At 47.8% G+C, this 19,107-nt stretch overlaps 1 protein-coding gene across 1 annotated transcript; it reads left to right on the top strand.

Moving 5' to 3' along the window:
- Window positions 1–1,545: 1,545 nt before the first annotated feature.
- On the top strand, window positions 1,546–18,772 carry GPR139 (G protein-coupled receptor 139). Its single transcript, XM_039560661.1, has 2 exons — window positions 1,546–1,728; window positions 14,420–18,772. Exons 1-2 carry the CDS (start codon window positions 1,608–1,610, stop codon window positions 15,352–15,354), a joined length of 1,056 nt encoding a protein of 351 aa, XP_039416595.1. The 5' UTR covers window positions 1,546–1,607; the 3' UTR covers window positions 15,355–18,772.
- Window positions 18,773–19,107: the final 335 nt, after the last annotated feature.

The raw sequence follows: 19,107 nt of genomic DNA, 5'->3' as shown, positions 1-19,107 counted from the left end.
TCAGGTCTGTTGCAGAAATATGAGAAGAACTTTAAAAAACCTCAAAAAAGACCCTGTAAGTTAAATATCTGGGGAAAAGAAAACCAGACAAAGCTGAATTCACAGGACTTTGTACTATATAATCACCCCCACATACACTGCTTTATACACTTCTGCTGGTTATTTGAATGAATGGTTTAGAAAAAATTCTTTTCAAAAGGATCACAGCCCCATAAAAGCTGTACCAGCAGACTCTAACTTACACTCATGAAGACATCCACCGAAAAGCAGAGAAAAAACATGTTTTTTCTAGCATGTTTAACCTGGGAAGGTGGACAGCAGTTTCAGTACAATTCAAAAAGACCTCTTCTATAAAGCACTTAAGCACGTGAATAATCTTACTGACTCTCCCAGCAAAGTAACTTACTCAAGTCCTTGCAAGACCAGAGCCTTACTTGCTCCTGGCTATGTTTCCAAACAGAAGCTAAACTACTTTTCAAACAAGACCCTGGAAACCCAAAGGTGCTGAAGTCCTTACTGAGTCACCTGATGGCCCACAGCTATCCACCCTAAGCAGTCGGATGTTTTCAGAGAGTAAGGATCACATCTTCATTTAGTTCTGTAACCCACCCACTGTATCTTGTGTGCGTCCCACCAGACACAGCTCTTTGACCAACCTCACGTTGGACAGGTACATCCCTCTTGGCTTGCTCTGGCAGCCTCAGAAACCCGGGGGGCTCTTCCAACACACCATGCTGGTCTGTGGGGCTCAGCTAAACACTTTGGGTGAAAAACCATCTTGTTTTCTGCTCAGTAGGCAGGCACTGCAATCAAACATCTATTTTATCACTAAACCATGACCTCCTGGACGTATCAATGTGCTCACACCTGACCAGCCCACTGACTAGCACAAAGGACAGGCTTCCATCACCCTATCGCAACAAGCCTAACTCTAAATCCTTTAGTAGTTACACCTGGGACTATGTACTGAAGTACACAAGCCTTAAGGAATGAGTGAAGAAGGTTTTAGAAACTGATTTCCCTTCAGCACTGTCCTGCAGGAGCCGCTCACGGGGGACACGGCAATGTCCCCGCTGGAGCACGGCGGTGTCCCCGCTGGCCGCCCCGTGCTTCACCCGCAGCACTGCGGGCAGAGGAGGGACAGTGCATTGTTAACCCGGCTCTGCGCTTTGATGCCGCAGATACGAACGCCTACTGCTGGATGAGCCCCTGCCTCCCCAGCCGGTCGGAAGCCCAGCCCAGGCTGCAGCCAGGCACACCGAGGGCTGACGGCCCTCGCCCCTGCTCTCCTCCCACTGACCCGCGTGCCAGCTTGGAGAGAAAACCCCTTTTCCCGCTGCTCGCTGCGGGGCGAGCCCGCTGCCCACCGGGAAGGCGGCGGCTCCCGGCGGAGCTCCCCGCTCGCAGCCGGGCTGCCGGGGGCGGCCCGAGGCGGGGGCCGGTCCCGCCCCGCCCCGCCCGGCCCGGCCCGGCCCCGCCGGCTGCCCGGGGGCCGCGCCATGTGCCGCCGCCCGCCGCGGGGCCGCGCCGCGCTCGCCGCCGCCGCCGAGCGTGCGAGGGGCGGCCCGTGCGGCGGAGCGAGCGCCGGCAGCGGGGACAGCGGGTCCATGGAGCACAGCCACCTCCACCTCCACAACGGCTCGCTCCTGGCGCACCACCGCTATGGCTGCGGCTTGGGATACGCACCCGTCGTCTACTACAGCCTGCTGCTCTGCCTCGGGCTGCCGGGTGAGTGCCGCGGGACGGGCGAGGCTGCGGGGCCCCGGCAGCGCCCGCCGGAGCGGCTCCTGCCCGCTGTGCGGGGCGGGGCGGGGGGAGCGCCCGCGGTGTCCTCGGGATGCCCCGGGCGCGCTGGCTCCGCGTGCTCGGCGGGATAAGCGCGGGCGGTTCGGAAGCAGCGTCTCCCGGACAGCAGCATCTCCCGGACAGCAGCATCCCCCGGACAGCAGCATCCCCCGGACAGCATCTCCCCGCCCGGCGCGCTGCCGTCCCGGTGCTGCCTCCCTCGCCAGGGTTTGTCCCTGCCTGCCCTCGCCCTCCTACCCGGCTTCGGGCACCCTGACTTTGAACTTGACGAACAGAGTCAGCCTGTCGTGAAGTTTCTGCCATTGTCGTTTTGGCCATGTGAGTACCAGAGCGGTACCCAGGCGGCCGTGTCCCCACCGATCTCCTGCCGGGCCAGCACAAGTGTAGCTGCCGAGTTTTTCTGGTGCAAATCCCCACCCGGCTCTGTGGGGCAGGGCTGGCTATAGGAAGCGACACACCACCACTACGGAACTTGACTGGGGAAGGAGCATGCTGTCAGAAGCTTAGCAGACAGCTGTCATACTCGTGAGCCTGTCCTTGTGGCTGGTGGAGCAGGACAGTAGGTAGAAAGTCCAGTCTTGAGGTCAGTGTGCAGCAAAGGCAATGGCAATGCTGACACTGAGACCCCTGAATGCTGGTACAGGGCTTGGAAGAAAGTCCCAGCTGGCAGGGACCAGTCTCCAGAGTGTATAACCCTGAGCAAAATTTCCTGCTTAAAAGGGGGACAAAGACATTATAGAGATGCTTGGAACGAGAAAAGCTGAGACAGTCCAAATAAGGAAGGAAAGGATGTCCCAAGCTTGGATGTGAACACCTGTGGGGCACCACTGCCAGCACACAGCTCCAAACGTGCAGATGCCACACGAGCATCACATTGGCAGTACTGTCTCAGCCGAGACAAGGACTGAGCAGGTGCTTCCTCCTGGAGGGGGCTGCCTGTGGCTGCCAGTGAGATGCCTCAGCACGCAGGATGGAGAGGAGCTGCTGTAGTTACAGTGGGCAGCGCTGCCATCCCAGCACAGCTGGGGTGGGCAAACAGCGTGGCTTGCTCACTGGCTTAACACCTCCAGCCTGACAGTGACTTAGAGTGATCCCAAGGACAGGTAGAATGAGTTGGGGAAAAAGTGAGAGCCTTCTGATGCACCAAGGTGAATTGGTGTTTTAAGGGTGTGATACAAGAGAGTTTGGTTTTGTCTGTGTAGAGCTACTCATTTTAAGTGGCATGTGGAATGGCAAGCAGTGATGATAGGTAATAGTCCATAGTTTCCAAATGTTTGTTCACCTTAATTCCTTCTTCAAGCAATTTTTTCATAGAAAAATTTTTAATCAGACATGAAGAGAAGCCTGCCTCTGAGTCGCATGCATGCAATAACACTCTCCGTAGGAATTGATGTGCTTTGTGTTGGTTTGGTTTGGGGTTTTTTCCCCCCCCTTTCTGTCTCACAATTAAAATTTGAAGATTGGCTAATAGTTCAGAGAACTGGAAAGTTAAGTCCTGTATTTACCCACAGAGGATGCAGAGTACAGGCAAGTGTCTGTGCTCCAAAACACTGATGAGTCTCAGCCCTGACCTGAAGAGACTCAGCCAGCAGGGATAGGAGGAAGTTTCCCCTTCGTTAATTCCTTAGGGGCTGCTTAGATTCCATAGTAATGAGAGGCTCTGACTTCAACATCAGTCCCCTAGAAACTGAGCAAGACCCTCTCAGGATTATGAGGTGAAGAAGTTGTCATGAAGCACTCTGTGGCTAAGCTTGACTTTGTGCTTCTCTGAAACGGGGGAAAGTCTTGCGTGCACCAACAAGAAAAGTCATTTAATGAACGTTCTGCACATACTTGCACCAGCTCCCTGGGGATACTGCATTGTAATTACAGACCTAACACTGTCATTCTAAGAGCATGGTTAAAGTCAGACACAGTCCAAATTAGCAGTGGTCTCATGCATTTCTCAAGGGATCAGACATCAGTTGATTAGAGCAGTGGCACCAGTGCCAGTGCTTAACAGAACTAGCCAAAGCGCATGGTGGTGCAGCACTGCTGAGTTCCGTGGGCTTACATCAGGTGTGGATGTGTCCAGAGCACTGGCACTGACACCTGGACTCACTGCACATGTACAGTGTGCTGAGTAAATGCACAGTGTGCTGAGTAAATGCACAGTGTGCTGAGTGCATGAGAAATTCATGAGACTGCACAGAGAGGAGAACAAGCTGGATGTGCTTAGGGGAAGGCTCACACAGCCAAGCTTTGTTGAGGATGGGGTACAGGGCGAGAGCAGTGTTAAAAAGAGCTTTTCATGTTTTAATTTGAAGCTGCTCTTCAGTTTTTTGACATCAGAAATTTGTAAAGGTAGCAGGCTTTATTGGCTGTTAGAGAAAGAGTCCTGAACTATGTGGGATCTTAATTAGCTCTGTGTGGTGCCAAGAATTTTAAGAGAAACCCTGTCTAGGATCTGTCCTCAAATACAGCACTAGTGCAGTGTTTTGCTGATATGCAAAGAGTTAACTCCTTGCCACAAATCTTGGAGAAAGACTGATGAGAAGAAAAGCCAGTTAACTGTTTCCACCTTTTCTGCTGTAGCATCTGAAGGAAATTTCACTAACTCAACAACTCCACATTGAGGCCAAGCGACGCCAGGCCTGACAGTGTGTGCAGCAGAAACATCCTCCCCCTCCCACCCCTGTATAACCCAGGCACCTCAGCAGACCCGGTTCTCAGCAGTGGCTCCTTCTCCCTCTGTTCAACCAGCCACCAGAAAGTCTGTAGATTGCAGAGAGGAGAGAGCGCAAAGCAAACTCCCTTCAGCCCTGCTCTGGCAGTAGCACACAGAGGGAAGGGACAGGCTGGACCCTACAGAGAGGCACCCACAGAGCCCCACTGACCCTGCGTGGCTGGTGCTGCACCCGAGCTGGCTGCAGCTCTGCCAGGGGTCATCGTGCCTTCGGGCACCTGGGCCAGGAGGCTGCTTCTTTTCATTTTAAGCAGAGACTGATAAGACAGAGACAGGTTTTCAAAACTTGTTTCGAGTGCAGGCATGCAAAGGTGTCCCACAAGTACGTGGTCCTGCTGGCAGGAGTGGGGTGTCTCAGGATCAGGCTGCAGGGAACAAGGAGAAAATGCCAGTGCAGCGGTGGGGAGCAGCATGAGGCAGAGGCCCTGAGGTGGGGTCTTCTCCCATTCAGAGGGGAAGGTTTCTCATTTATGGAGCTGTTCTGCAGCCCCTGCTCTGCTAACCCTGCATTCCCCTTGTCTGTCAGAGAGAACCTCTGAAGTACCTGCAGTTAGCTGGGAGGCAAGAGAGGGGCTGCAAAAAGTCTTAATGGAAATGTTTCTTGCTTTAGTGAGAGAAAATGCTAGAGAGGGGATGGTGTTGGATGTGGGGGAGGGAATAAATTGCTCTGATTCAGTCCAAGAGGAGGCTGGTAAAGGTGAGAAAGCAAAGAGCAACAGGTACCACTCTGTCTCTGCCTTTGTCAGTGAGAGCTGCACAAAGCAGCTGCACCAAAGAGCTCCTTCTGTGGTGGGGCCACTGAACACAACCAAGAAGGTCAGGCACAGAAGCAGCACTGCTTGCTGCAGAAACCTGGCTCTGACCTTGATTCCTGCTTCATTAGAAGGAGCAGCAGCAATGGAGTTGCCTTGCATGCAGTCCGTTTTTCCATCAGGAAGGGAGCATATTGCTGCTGAAAGGACAGAGCATCAGCATTTCCTAGATCACAGTCTGGCCTGATCCAGGTTCCCAGGGCTCATCTCCTCCTGACAGTGTGAGAGGCAGAGTGAAATCTGGCTTTCTTAGTCAATCCCAGTGGGATTGCTGGTTCCATTTTGCTCCCCAGTCGGTTGCCTACCTGGGATGTGCATTGGCTTCAGGGATCGTTGCATCCCAGTGACACAAAGCACAGCACCTTTACAGCATCTCCAGGAGGCAACAGACTCACAGCAGTACCCCAGGGAAGTGCCACTCCAAACTTCAGGAGCCTGGTACACAACTGTTTCTTTTACTTGCGCTTTAGGCTTTTGCATTAAACCGGTCACACTGATCTAAATGTAGATTCAGGACTTCACAAGCTTGGGAAAGCAGCCTGGACATGCTTGGATGCTCCCAGCTGGAAGGTGTGAACAGGTAGTGTTCATGTCAGACCTGCTGCTGAACAAGGTGACGTGGAGATGGGGACAACCCGGGTCATCCAAAGCCCAGCCAAGCACAGGGTGCATTCACAGGGCTTCATGCAGAGGGAGAGAAGCTGCAGTCCTGACCTGGAGGAACGTGTCAGCTCAGCAGGGGTGCCTAACTGCTTTGACACTCTGTGAAGAGAGTCCAAGCTATGGACCTTGCCCTAGCAGGTGACAGATTGGCTGTCCTTGCACAGCGAGGCAGATCCTTCCTAGGGCGTTGGATTGACACATGGGTGCACTGAGCCTGTGCAAACTGCGGGGTGGTCCCAGGCCAGCCGAAAGGATGGAGACCTGATCCTTCTGGAGCCTTCTCCCTGTATAAAGCTTGGGATAAGGAGGCTCTCTGGGAGATGTGCATGCCTGGGTCATCATCCTGGCAAGGCAGGTGCTGTTGGTGGGCTGAGCACCCCTGACCCAAGAGACCATCACCATGCAGCAGCCCAGCTGCATTCCCTCCACTCCGAGGCTGTGTGGGGGAATGAGACCTGGAGAGCGCTGCCATCCCTGTGCCCACAGCTGTGACCCAGTTAGTACCCTGAGCGGTGAGGGGGACACGGAGCAACGTTTGCTGGTGACCCACGTGGCGTGTAGTAGCAGTAAATACCAAAGCAGGCAGAGGAAGGTGTACACAGAGCACACAGCGCTGTGGAAGTGTCCGACTCGTTTTGGATTCCTGCCATCTACTGCCTAGTATATTCTTCTGCAATCACAGTACAGGCTTCTGATTAAAGAGAGCATTTCCAACACCTGAATAAATAGCTTTTCTCATAGCAGCATACCTGAAAAATAGAAGTGCTAAAGGAAGATCCGAAAATATGAGTGGGAGAGTTGTTAAAATGTATTGTTATGACCTTGAAAAAACAGCACTCTTCTGCTGTCGCTCATTAGGGAACAGGAACCAAACCCTCCTGAGACCTGATTCAACCACCCTTTTCACTCAAAGACCATATATTCTCTGCTTAAAATCTGAACTGGATGCAAGGCCAGTACATTGCATCCTACTTAAAAGGGGACAAATAGATTGCTGGAACTTTAGATCGGCTGTTGGAGCAACTGAAGGGCACTACAGCTCATTTACAGTAGCAGTGCTGGGCAGAGGGGAACAAAACTGCTGCTAACACGCTTAAAATGAGTCATTTCCTATTGTAAAATGAATGCTTGTTCTTTAAGGAGAGAAGAACCATTATGAAAAATAATAGATTCATTCTGTTCCTGCACAGAACTGGTGACAGCAAGGTGTGCAGATGGGAGTGATTTCGTTTGGTCAGTACCTCTGGAGCCTGCAGCTGCTAAAATCTTGCAGCCTGGAAGACAGCATGTGGCTGAACCCATGCTAATGCATGGATTGGGGAGAGGTTGATTGTACATTTCTGGATGCCACTAGACAGAGTACAATTGCTAACTTTGGATTTCTTCTGCCACGTCAGTAGGAAACAACACTGTTGGGGCTGTAATGATAATGAGGTGCCATATTTGGGAGGCTCAGCAGACTATGAAGTGCACAACCTTGCATGGCAGGCAGCTACAATGGATTGGAAAGGAAAAACTCCAAAGTACATTTTTCCTTGAAATGACAATGACACAAAAGAGAGAGCACAGCCAGTTTTCACGGTAGGTGGGTAATGCAGAGCCCCCAGTTGTTAAGAAGTCAAAACATTCAGAAGCACTAGGCAGTCTAATATCCTGCTGTTCTTCATCCACTCCCTTACTTAGTTCTCTCCTCCTCATCCTCTTTCTGCTGCCTTCCATAAAATGGGGGTGAATCAGCAGAACGAAGGCAGCAGGAGAAGGCCTTCGTCCACACACGGCACAACTCTGTGTAGGCAAACAAACAACACGGAGATGTCCTGGTGGGGGGTGTGCTCTGCTTTCACACGCCAAGGGCAAAGCAATCCCTGTCCACAAAAGCTTCCACCTTCTGTCTCAGGTGGTCTTTTTGAGCCTATAATCTCTTTTCCCATTAGCTTTGAGACACCAGAAAAGGAAGCAAAGCCAAAATCACTCCTTCAGCACAGGAGACCTTACACACAAATCAGTTTTCATTTTGCAGAATATGGATATGTACTTACAGATCCTAACTCCCCATGTCTGGAGTGCCTTTGGTGCTCTTCTTGGGGTAAGCTTCTCTCGTGGGAGAAGACGGTGTTGGGTTGCCCCCCAGGACCCCAGTGTGGTTGTGCAGAGAGAGTGAAGTGGAGGCAGCCAAGCAGGACCAGAATGAGCAGTACAGAAGATGACCAAAAAGAGTTTTACCTCTTTATCCATGGAAGGGGAGAGAAGCTTGCCTGTTGTAACACTGAACATCTTTTTCACTGGAATTGTTCCCTTCTACCACCTAAGAGAGTCCCTGCAATGTACAGTCATTAAACCTCTCCATCTTTTCAATCTTATGGAGTATTGCCTGCGTGGACAGGTGCTCTAGAGGTTGCTTTTGGTCTCAAGACAAATCACCTGTCAGTCACTTACATCAAACTAGGATATTTCTCACACATTTGTTCACTCCAAGTGTGTTTTCTTCAGTGTCCTGACTGGCACACAGCACAGTGATATATCTAGTGGGGATGCAGTATATTCTCCGTGGGCAAATAAAGCCAAACTGCAATGGTTTTACAAAGTCTGTAATTTCCTGCATATTGTGTAAAATTGGCGTAGTCTCTGAGAAAGCTTGGCCATGGGGTTTGCAATCTTGAGCTCCTATTGCATTACCTAATGCTTTAGGAAGACATAAAGACTAGTTTATTTTAGCAAAACCACAATCGAAGGTAAAATCCTCTTAATTATTCATGTTCAGTAAAGAATTCACGGCAGTGTCCTTATGAAGTCACATCCTCTCTCCATCCCAGTCATCCCATGAAACACCTTTGGCATCTGCCGCAGTACTTTGGCATTTGGTATCGAAAGGTTAGAATGGTCACCCTGGAACTCGAGTTACTCAGCTTGAGACCTCTTACACTGCACTGACAGCCCACATTTAGAAGCCACAGACACCTGCCAAATGAGACACCCAAACTGCCTTGAAAATCCCTGTCTCTCCAGATATGTTGCATGAATAACCAAATTCCTTTTATGATTTCTGCATCATTTTACAGATCACTTTTTCTGTTCCCAGCTCCAGTTTCCATTAGAAGGCTGTCCTGCTCTGGTAGCAAGATGCGAGGCTAGACTTTGAGATGTGCATTTTAGACATTTTTATCCTTGTGTGGGAGCCTCTAAGCAAGGCTTTGGAGCGGCAGGAGGAATGTCTGAGAGTCATTAGAGACTTTCTGCTCTGCAGGCCCACCTCAGGAAAGGTGGATAAGAAGAGTGAAGATGGGAAGAGGAGAACCAGATCCCTGTCACACTTACACACGCATGGCCCCAGTGAGCACAAACCAGACCTCCCCACATCCTAGCCCAGTGTTCCTGGGCTGTTCTCATACTGCAGAAATAGCCCTGTTTTATACAGACTGCTCCAGAAAAACTCCAGTGGTCTAGGAAAGCCAAAAGCAGCACAGTGTAATTACACCTTTGTGCCAGACAAGCTGCTGCACTCCATCCTCGTGGCTGGCAAGGCTCAAAGGGAGTATCAGCCATTGGCATCTCCGTGCCATTGCTGTGTCTGTGCCCTCCAACAGCGAGGAAGTGCTTTTGCTGGATTAAAATCCTTCTCTGGCCTCCGTGACCCACTGATGGCTAATGCCAGCTGCAGAGCAGAGTACCTCATTCACTGCATCCTTCCCCAGAGCCATCTCAGCTAATAAATGCTGTCAGTGAGAAAAGTGGCCCCAGAGGCCAGATTTCATTGTCAGAATCTGGCCTCTGGCACCGACTCTCTCATTCACTTGTGACTCGTAAGCACAAGGCTGTGCTGTGTTTTCCCTGGCAGTAACTAACCCGGCCTCCTGCACCTAGAAGGGAGTTTGGGTTGTCCTGGGAAGGATCTTGGGCCTCCTCTACCTCCAGGTTCTCTTCCACCCTCAGAACTGGCACGGTCTGTCCCTGCAGATGGGATTGCTAAGCACAGGCCACACGTGCGTCCCAAAGATGTGAAACCTCTTCCAGCAGCAATCCTGCATCCGTTCCTGCCATAGCTTTTATGATGCTCATTTTTTTTTTGCATATATCCCTCTCCATTCCCTGGGAGATGATGCAGGCACCAGCAGAAGGGGCTGACAGCTCTTCCCTCGTGGGGGTGCCTTGCTGTGTGCTGTTTGACAGCACTCGGACAACTGAACAACAAATAAATCCATTTATTTTCAAAAGTCAATCCTCACAGGAACTCCCCAGGAAGACAAAACTTGTATTGCAGTAATTATATTCTGTAAAGTATCTCTTTAGGCTTCACAACAGTTTAAGGGAGGCACTCAGGATATGATAATAAAAGAGAGGAACAAACTGAAGCACCGTTCAGTCTGTCCCCATCTGCTCTAGTGCGGAGTTTGATCCACACTGGCTGTAAGAGGGAAATGTGGACCTAGCCTATCTTCTTTAAGGACAAACAGCATCCAGAGGTCATTGGAAAAGATCACATAACCAGCTATAGCCAAGATCAGTAAAAAACATGTATTTCCATTGCCACAGCATCTTTGGTTGGGTTTTTTTTTTTTAATAGCTTCTGTTATGTAACGCCTTTGTCAGAAATCACCCATTGTCATCAGCTTCTCCAGAGAGCTCCCACACTAAATCAGGGCTGAACGCCGTCCTCATCTCCAGTCTGGTAACTATTGGTGAGCAGTAAACAGTACCTGTTTACATTTGAATATTGCCTCCTCGCTTAGAGGAAATCATCTATTCCCATCAAGCCAGAACATCCCTTTTTCTCACCACTTATTTTAGCATATTGTACTTACATTCTCAGAGTTCCTAAATCTGAGAAGGAGGTGTTACTCACATTTTTTCTGAGGCAACTTAAAATTTCCCCTTGGTAAGCCATCTCTCTGTGCCAGTCAGGTGACTACTGCTAAGCCTGCAGAGAAGTTTCCCACATTACACGATAATTTGTGGGGATCCTAGCAACAGCTGTGTTGGCTAAAAGGTGTCCATTCTGTTCCGTGACCTAACGGAATCACGCTTGGCGAGCAGCACTCGTGGCTACTTCATTTAGGTAGTTTATAAAGCTCAACTGCTGAACCAATGCAGGTGGCTACTGCTTGTGTTGTAAAGGCCATTTGACTGCAGAGGCTGCAAAGTGCTCTCAATTAAAAAAAAAACAAACCACAAATAAAGCCCAGAACTATGCCTATTTCTTCTTTGGACAGATACAATCACTCCTGCTCACGTGCAGTGAAAGTAGTCAGTGAAAGGAGGTCTTCAAATCCCTGCATAGGCCGCTGTTAGACGCTATTTGAGTGATGGCTGTAACCCATGAAATGAGAAGCTGGGGGCAAAACTCTGCCCTCAGCTCACAGGCACCGCTTTGAGGCACAGAAGACTGCCCAGGCTCTGCAGCCAAGGCAGCATGGCTTTGGCATGGGAAGTAAACCCAAATCCACATGGGAGCCTAAGTTACTCCTAAAGGAAGACACAACAGCCCTCCAATGGCATGAATTTTGGTGCTGCAGTTTTGTACTCAGAAGCTGATAAAGTCAGAAGAGGTGTCAGAGGAGAGATGGAAGTGTGCTGTGGTGCAGCCTGGCTGAGTTAGAAGGTGGCTGTGTTTTGAGCAGCCTGGACCAAAGGTGTTTGGGTATCAGAGACCTTAGGACGCTGTGTCTCAAATGTCTCATGTCCTCATGCCAGGAGGGAAAGAATTGAGACTGCCATTTTGTACAGTTGCTTCTAATCATCTGCCAGCAGCACCTCAAGGCTTCAGCCAGCTAGTCCCCAATCAAGCCCTGGTTCTCAAACAGATATTTATAAATTCAGAATACTGCACTGCAGCAAGCGACGCTGGCATAAATTCCCATCTGTCATCCCCTAATCATCTCCCAGCACAGTGATCAATCTCTTTCAAATTCAAATGATCTTAACCACTTAGTATCTAGAGAATACACTGCAGGAGATGGGCAGTGTACCATCCAGGACAATTTAGGGGTGCTGACCTATCCAGCAGCTGTAGCTCCACCTACATTACAGCAGAGACAGATACTTTTATATCTCCATCATCATCATCTCTGCCATAGTTCTCATCACAGACTACCTTGCTAGTGCAAGAATTAGTGTCAGCAAGGTTAAAATATGGTCACAGATACTCTTCTATCACCTTTCACCCACAGTGGGTAATTTTTGCCCACAGGAGAGCAGGACACTGAAGAGGCACTCAGGAGTTACCGAGACACTGGCACAAGGACACAATTGGTCACAGAGAGTGGTGTCCCTACCCCTTTCCCATTTTCCTGAGCTTTAGGAACAGTTTGAGGACAACCAAGGACCAGCTTAACACTGGCTAGGAAATGGATGAAGGACTGAGGCATCCATAGCTCAGCTACACTTTCCCTATACAGTGTGCAGCAGGAAAAATACTCACAGACCCTGTGCTGAGACAGTCACACCGGCAACTTTCTGCTGCACGCCAGTATGTATCTGTTTGCACAAAGTAGATGGTGTTACTGTATTTCATATCATCCAGCAAGGAAAAAGTTCTAATGTGATCCCAGGGGAAGCATTTCCAGTACAAGGTACAGTAACCCTTGCAGAAGGAATTAGGTAGAGCTCATGTTTACTTCATCAGATCAATTTTCTAATCTGGCTCACCAAGCAAGGCTCGCTGGCCTTGGATAAATAACTTGCATTTCAGCACACGCTGTACTGCCGTGGTGGGGAACCCTGAGAGGGGCAGGGGCAAAGGGTGCAAAGGACTGCTCCTAAATCTGCTCCTCAAGCAAAACAGAGTGGGGTTAGAGGCCAACAGCAGGACCCTGCAGTAGACAGAGAGTTGAGGAGCAGGGCTGCTGTACCTGAACACAGCACGGCTTCAGCATCCCTGCAGGAGCTGCTCTGGCAGTCAGGCCAGAGCTACCAGCAGGGACCAGTGCCTTCAAACATCGCCCTTGCTGCACACTGGTTCCAGCTGCTGCCACTGGAATGAGTCGAATCCAGAGGATTTAAAGAGGAGATGCACCCCATGGGTCACATCCAATATCTGTGAAGCTGAGCCAGTCAGCCTGGCTGGCCAAAACCAGCAGTGGCTGCAGAGCCTTGATAAACACTCCAGCTCGAGGATTTCCTTGACAGTACATCACTCACTGCACCTCCAGGGCTCGTCCGCAGGCACAGCAGAAGCATTTCTAAGCAAGTGAGTGAAAAATGACACAGCAGTTCTGGTGATATCACCTCTTGTCTCCCACGTCTGTGCTGAGCTGAAATCAATGCAGCTGCGTTCACATTAATGGAGGACAGAATTGGGAAAATTCCCCTGAAGGCAATTTGAGACTGTACCATTGGAAAGATCGTGCTTCTTTTCTTTTGTTTGTTTGTTTTTAATATAGGGAAAGAGTCAGTTGATTGTCGTGTTTGGGTTAGTTTTTTTCCAAGATACAAAATTAATACGTTCAGGTAACACAAAAATAGGTGAGGGCTGTTAGTCAAGATCATTCACTCTGCTGCAGTTCATTTCCCTTGTGGCAGAAATCTGCTCCCAGACAGCAGGCTTTGAAGGTGTTCATGAAGGAGGAAGTTTTCTCAGTGCCAAGAAAAACAGTTTTTAAAAAAACAAGCGTTTTCAGTTGTAGGACACGTCCCAGGCCGTCATTACCTTCATGTCAGCAACTTCCTTTTTCTCTGATTTAAAGGAATCTTTCCAATTATTGTTGATTTGTTTTGGGAAATCCATCAAAGCTGGCAGAAATGTTTGAAGCACTGAATGCACAGAAAGGGTGATTTACAGAAGACTTAGAAAAGTATCAACTACAAACATTTGGCACTCACTTGTACAGTAACCACATCTCTGATTTTTAAGCACTTTTCCAGGTATTCTAGCCAAGTGATACCAGCTTCTGATGGGAACAATCTTGTCTGTCTCATTCTAGCCAAACTGATAGTAGGAATAATAGGATTTTTTTTTTTCCAATTCAAGACTACACAGTAAGTTCTAGTAAACAAGAGAAAGTAGTTAAAATTTGGCTACACCTTAGTGCTCCAGCAAATCTCTCAAGTACTGCAAGGGCTGTTTATATTCATTACCCTTCTCATTCATCCCTTGTTACATGTAAAAGTGAAAAAAACAAGGTGAGAAATAGAAGTGTGTGTGTGAGAGCTTTTTTTCTCCTGCTACCCCTCCCTTTGTGCACAGACAGGAGTCCCAGCATCCCCTGCTCAGGGGTGGATTCCAGAGCTGAGGGCAGGGCCACACACTCTTCTCATTGCAACAGCTTCACTGAGGGACCTGACTGGGGTGTTTTCCTTTTGGTTTCTTGAATTTTAATTAGGTGGTCATGTTGCCAAGTGCTTGAACAACTCCAAGCAAGTGCTCAGAAAAGCTAATGTTACATCTTAATAGCCTAACTCTGTGTTTCTTTTTCCACAGCAAACATCTTGACAGTCATCATCCTCTCCCAGCTTGTAGCTCGCAGGCAGAAGTCCTCCTATAATTACCTTCTAGCTCTAGCTGCTGCCGACATCCTGGTTCTCTTCTTCATCGTCTTTGTTGACTTCCTCATGGAAGACTTCATCTTAAACAAACAGATGCCTCAGGTACTGGACAAAATAATTGAGGTCTTGGAATTTTCTTCCATCCACACGTCGATTTGGATCACGGTCCCGCTGACCATCGACAGGTACATCGCGGTGTGCCACCCCCTCAAGTACCACACCGTCTCCTACCCGGCTCGCACCCGCAAAGTCATTGTGAGCGTCTACATCACCTGCTTTTTGACCAGCATCCCCTACTACTGGTGGCCCAACATTTGGAGTGAAGACTACATCAGCACGTCCATGCACCACGTCCTCATCTGGGTGCACTGCTTCACCGTGTACTTAGTGCCCTGCTCCATCTTCTTCATCCTCAATTCCATCATTGTGTACAAGCTGCGGCGAAAGAGCAATTTCCGCCTGCGAGGGTACTCCACGGGGAAAACAACAGCCATTTTGTTTACTATAACTTCTATTTTTGCCATACTGTGGGCGCCAAGAATAATCATGATATTGTATCACCTCTACGTGTCGCCTATAAACAACAGCTGGGTGGTCCATATTGTGTCGGACATCGCCAATATGCTGGCACTGCTGAACACTGCCATTAATTTCTTCCTCTACTGTTTTATTAGCAAAAGGTTTCGCACAATGGCAGCTGCCACCTTGAAAGCCTTCTTTAAGTGTCAGAAGCAGCCTGTGCAATTCTATACAAACCATAACTTTTCCATAACGAGCAGCCCTTGGATTTCCCCAGCCAACTCTCACTGCATCAAAATGCTTGTTTACCAGTATGATAAGAATGGAAAGCCTATAAAAATATCACCATGAAAAGGGCAATAGTTGGAGTTTCTGGGTGCAAGTTCTTTTCAAGTGGTTACATCTTCAGGATGTAATTTTCTGAAATGGCTGTTTTGAAGAGAGGTCATTTGATTTCATTTCCCTGGGTGGCCAGGGGCAGATCAGACTGTCAGGAGGAAACAGGAGCACTTGATTTTCGGAGCAAAAGTGAGAAGGCAAACACCTCCATCTCTTATATAGCATTTTGAATATGCTTCAGAGTTCAAGTCTTAGTGTTCAGTCACACTCAAATGTTTTGCATCCCAACACCAGTGCAATCCAAAGTCATCAGAGGGGTGAAGCCACAGCAGTGTTTAATTACAACCTTTTAAAACACAACGAAACCTTACTTGACCATCAGTTTGCAATCAACAAAGTAAATGGATGCTTTTGCGTACTGTGGAAGGTGCCATTTCTGGAGCATGCACTTGCCAAAAATTATGTGTCAATTCTGGCATGAAGTGCCACCACACACAGTTGTGCTGTCAAGACCTCCTTGCAGGAGGCAGCCTGTGAGACACAAACGGTGACAAGCCTGTTTTGGCTCATTTGACCAAGGCTCGAGGACCGATACAGTACCTGTTGCAGCCTTGGCGTGGAAAGCAATCCTGCAAGCTGCCAACATTTGCTTGTTTTAAGTTGTTATTTAAGAATGTGACTGAGACAGGGGAGCTCGAGGGAGGGAGGGATGTTTCTAGAGCCAAGAACAAAAGCAGCATCTTTCCCCAGCTATTTCAGTCACGGTGTCTAAGGACTTTCAAGGGTGAAACCAAGTCCTGCCTGATGCAGAGCTCTCACCGAAGCTGCTCCTGTGAGCAGAGTGATCAGAGCCTTCAAGTTCATTCTTAATCAATACAGACTCTCAGTTATCCCCCATGTTCAGGCCTTTAGGGATTAACATATAAAAACCTCAACTTAAGACTTTCTCCTGAGGGATGATGCCATCCTATTGCAGATTTGCCATTGAGTTGTTAAAAAAAAAAAACCAAACTGTGAAAGAAATTCCTTAAATACCCAACAGCAGTAAAAACATTAAAGCCTTAGTTTAAGCTGATCTAAGTATTTAGCTTATTTAAAGGAGGTTAGCTTCTCTTCCTTCACACTCAAAAACCAGCACCCCATCAATGCTGACTGTAGAAAATAAGAGATTTACAGGAAGGCTGAAAATGCATTTCTTTTAATTTCTTTCCCTTTCAAATCTTGGCATGTGGCTTCTTGGAGCCACATGCCACAACCTCTTTATTCTACAGTGGGCACTTCAGGGACCTCACTGGCATGAGGGCAGTGAAGGTGTGTGGTGAACACCAGCCCAGCGTGGTCAGTGGAGCTCCTCAGGAGCTGCAGATCAGTGGTAGCTTGGTGCTAACACTGCATTTGTGCCTGTGCCCATCTCCAGTGCCATCAGGGAGCTCGTGGTGCATCAGGAACTAACGCAGAGAGGTCCTCTGAGGAGGGATCCAGTCAGTCCCACTAAGGTGGGATCAGAAGGCTGAAAGCATCTCTCTGAAATACATGGATGGCTCAGCTTTGGTGCAAATCCCCTAAGAAATGCCAAGCTGGCAGAAGTCCTGCTGAGGACGAGCCTGGTTCCCTTCTGCCACAAAGGCTGTGTTTGCACAATGCCTTGTACCCACATCCTGCAGGAGCCAACCCCACCAACCCCGAGCTCGCCTTCCCCAGTAGGGAATGGCAGCAGAAGGCCATGGAAACCAGGCCCCCGGGCAAAGGGGTGTTCTCAGGAGCAGAGATGGGATGCCCAGGGCCTGCCACTGGCAGAACTGCTCAGCAATTCTCTGCTGAGGCAGCCCAGGGACCACGCAGGCCAGAGCAAGGAGGGGGGCACGTCTGGGGAACTGGGCTGAGATGAAAAGCTGACCTTTTCTACCCTCGGCCACCACAGGGATGGTATCCATTTAAATGTCCCCAGAGAAAAATAAGGAGCTTCTCAGTCTGTTGGCTGTTTGTCCTTGTGATCTCAAAGCTTCACCCTTGCAATAATGTAAAAGTGTAAAAGGGATGCTCAGCCTTGTTGTATTTGTCATGACAAGGTTAAAATTATTGCTCCCTTTATAGTGTATTACAGAAATTCAGTTGTGTGTCCATCCTTCCTGCCCTTCTCTTGGAAACCTCCCTCTGGTCTTTGTCAGTTGATAGTAACCAAAGTTACCTTATGGAAAAGGTACTGTATGTTTCATTTTGGAAAAACACTGTATTTATAACTTATTTTTATTCTACATTTGTTATGAGGAATGCTTGTCTGAGTTAAACGTGAATGAGTCTGAAGTGCAATATCTATGTAGATAAGTGGTTCATTTTTGAGAATGTATCTATTGAAAAAATACCTATTTATACAAGAAGTTCTCTATTCTATTTAATATAAAAGTAACCTTAAAGAAAATAGTGAATGTTTAGGGCTTTTATTTATTAAAAAACGTTCAATTAAGTGCATGGCATATGCTGCCATTCACATGCTGTGACTTATTAATTTTTGTAACATAATGTTTATCCTGCAAACTATCAGTGTCATCTGATTTTTTCTGTCCTGATAATGTATTTTTGTAAATTACCATATTTAAAAACAAAAATCTTTCTGCGTGACTATTTTTTTCCCTATGAAAAATAACGCATTAAATCCTTGTAACTTATTTGGAAAAACTCACAATCATTTTCCATATCACTTTAGCAATGACAAGGTGCAATTTTCATGTACAGTGGATTGGTCATTTCACTTCTGATAATTTAAGGCTTTAAAAGCTTGCTTCCAAAGCCCTTTGAAGTCAAAGGGAAGGTTGCTAGTGGGTTTTGTGGTTGGTTTTTCCAATCCCCATCATTTCAGGAGGGCTTTGGATCAAACTGTATCTTGTTAGCAGACATTGGAAGCCTTCTTAGAGCCCAGTTTGGATAATAAAGCCTTGACTTTTTAGTCTGCCATATGGGAGCTGCTGTTGATAATACCTGCCTTATTTTTGGTTGTGTGAAGCATCTTGCAATGACTGTTGCTAACTAGCCATTGTCTTGCTGTATTACTTGTACCTCCTAATTTTCCAATAGTAAAAACTTAACCAAGCACATACAGTGTCATTATTTAGGGAAAAAGTATCCTGGAGACAAAACCATCTTTGTTGTGGAGATGGTCTTTTGTACTCTAATTTGTATTTCAAGTATCTACAATTAGAAAAAATAAGCTGTGAATGGACAGTTTTGCAGTTATTTACAGGTATACGTCCTTGAAGACCACAGCTAGGAACAAAATACTTTTTAGATGAGTTGCTGGTATATAAAATTATGGGACCTATCACCTATTTAAATTGTGAATATTGATATTTTCATAAGTAGACAATATATTGTGTTTGACAAACTTGTTTGTATTATAATAAATTATGGTGCATAACTTACTACTGTGTTTGGAGCTATTGTTTGATTTGTGGATTCTTATGATGTTCTTCTGATTCATAGATGCTTATGATATACTACAAATGAGAGATAGAAAGTGGATTCAGAACCTCAGGAGACTGCACATGGAAGAAGCCCAACATTTCTTCAAATGAAAATTACCAGCACTGCAGATTTCATACCCCTGGCAAGCGTAAAACTGTCTGGGATCAAGTTCCTAATTTCTCTGGAGAAGTAAAAGGACATGAAAAGGACCAAAAAATACTAAAGCTAAGCAGAGAATAGAGAAGAACCTGACCAGAAAAGTCCAGTGTCTGAGAGATCAAACACTCTAGGGTTAAGCACACTGCA

This window comes from Corvus cornix, chromosome 14 (genome assembly GCF_000738735.6).
Source record: "Corvus cornix cornix isolate S_Up_H32 chromosome 14, ASM73873v5, whole genome shotgun sequence".
In the NCBI taxonomy this organism is placed as follows: Eukaryota; Metazoa; Chordata; class Aves; order Passeriformes; family Corvidae; genus Corvus; species Corvus cornix.
Note: the sequence above shows the minus strand (reverse complement) of the source record. Positions and strands in the feature narration are given on the sequence as shown.

What these genes read in the sequence shown, in the direction of transcription:
- GPR139 (XM_039560661.1), top strand. Translation starts at nt 1,608, where the DNA reads ATGGAGCACAGCCACCTCCACCTCCACAACGGCTCGCTCCTGGCGCAC. An exon ending in GCTCTGCCTCGGGCTGCCGG is followed by an intron (nt 1,729 to 14,419) that starts GTGAGTGCCGCG and finishes CTTTTTCCACAG; the next exon opens with CAAACATCTTGACAGTCATC.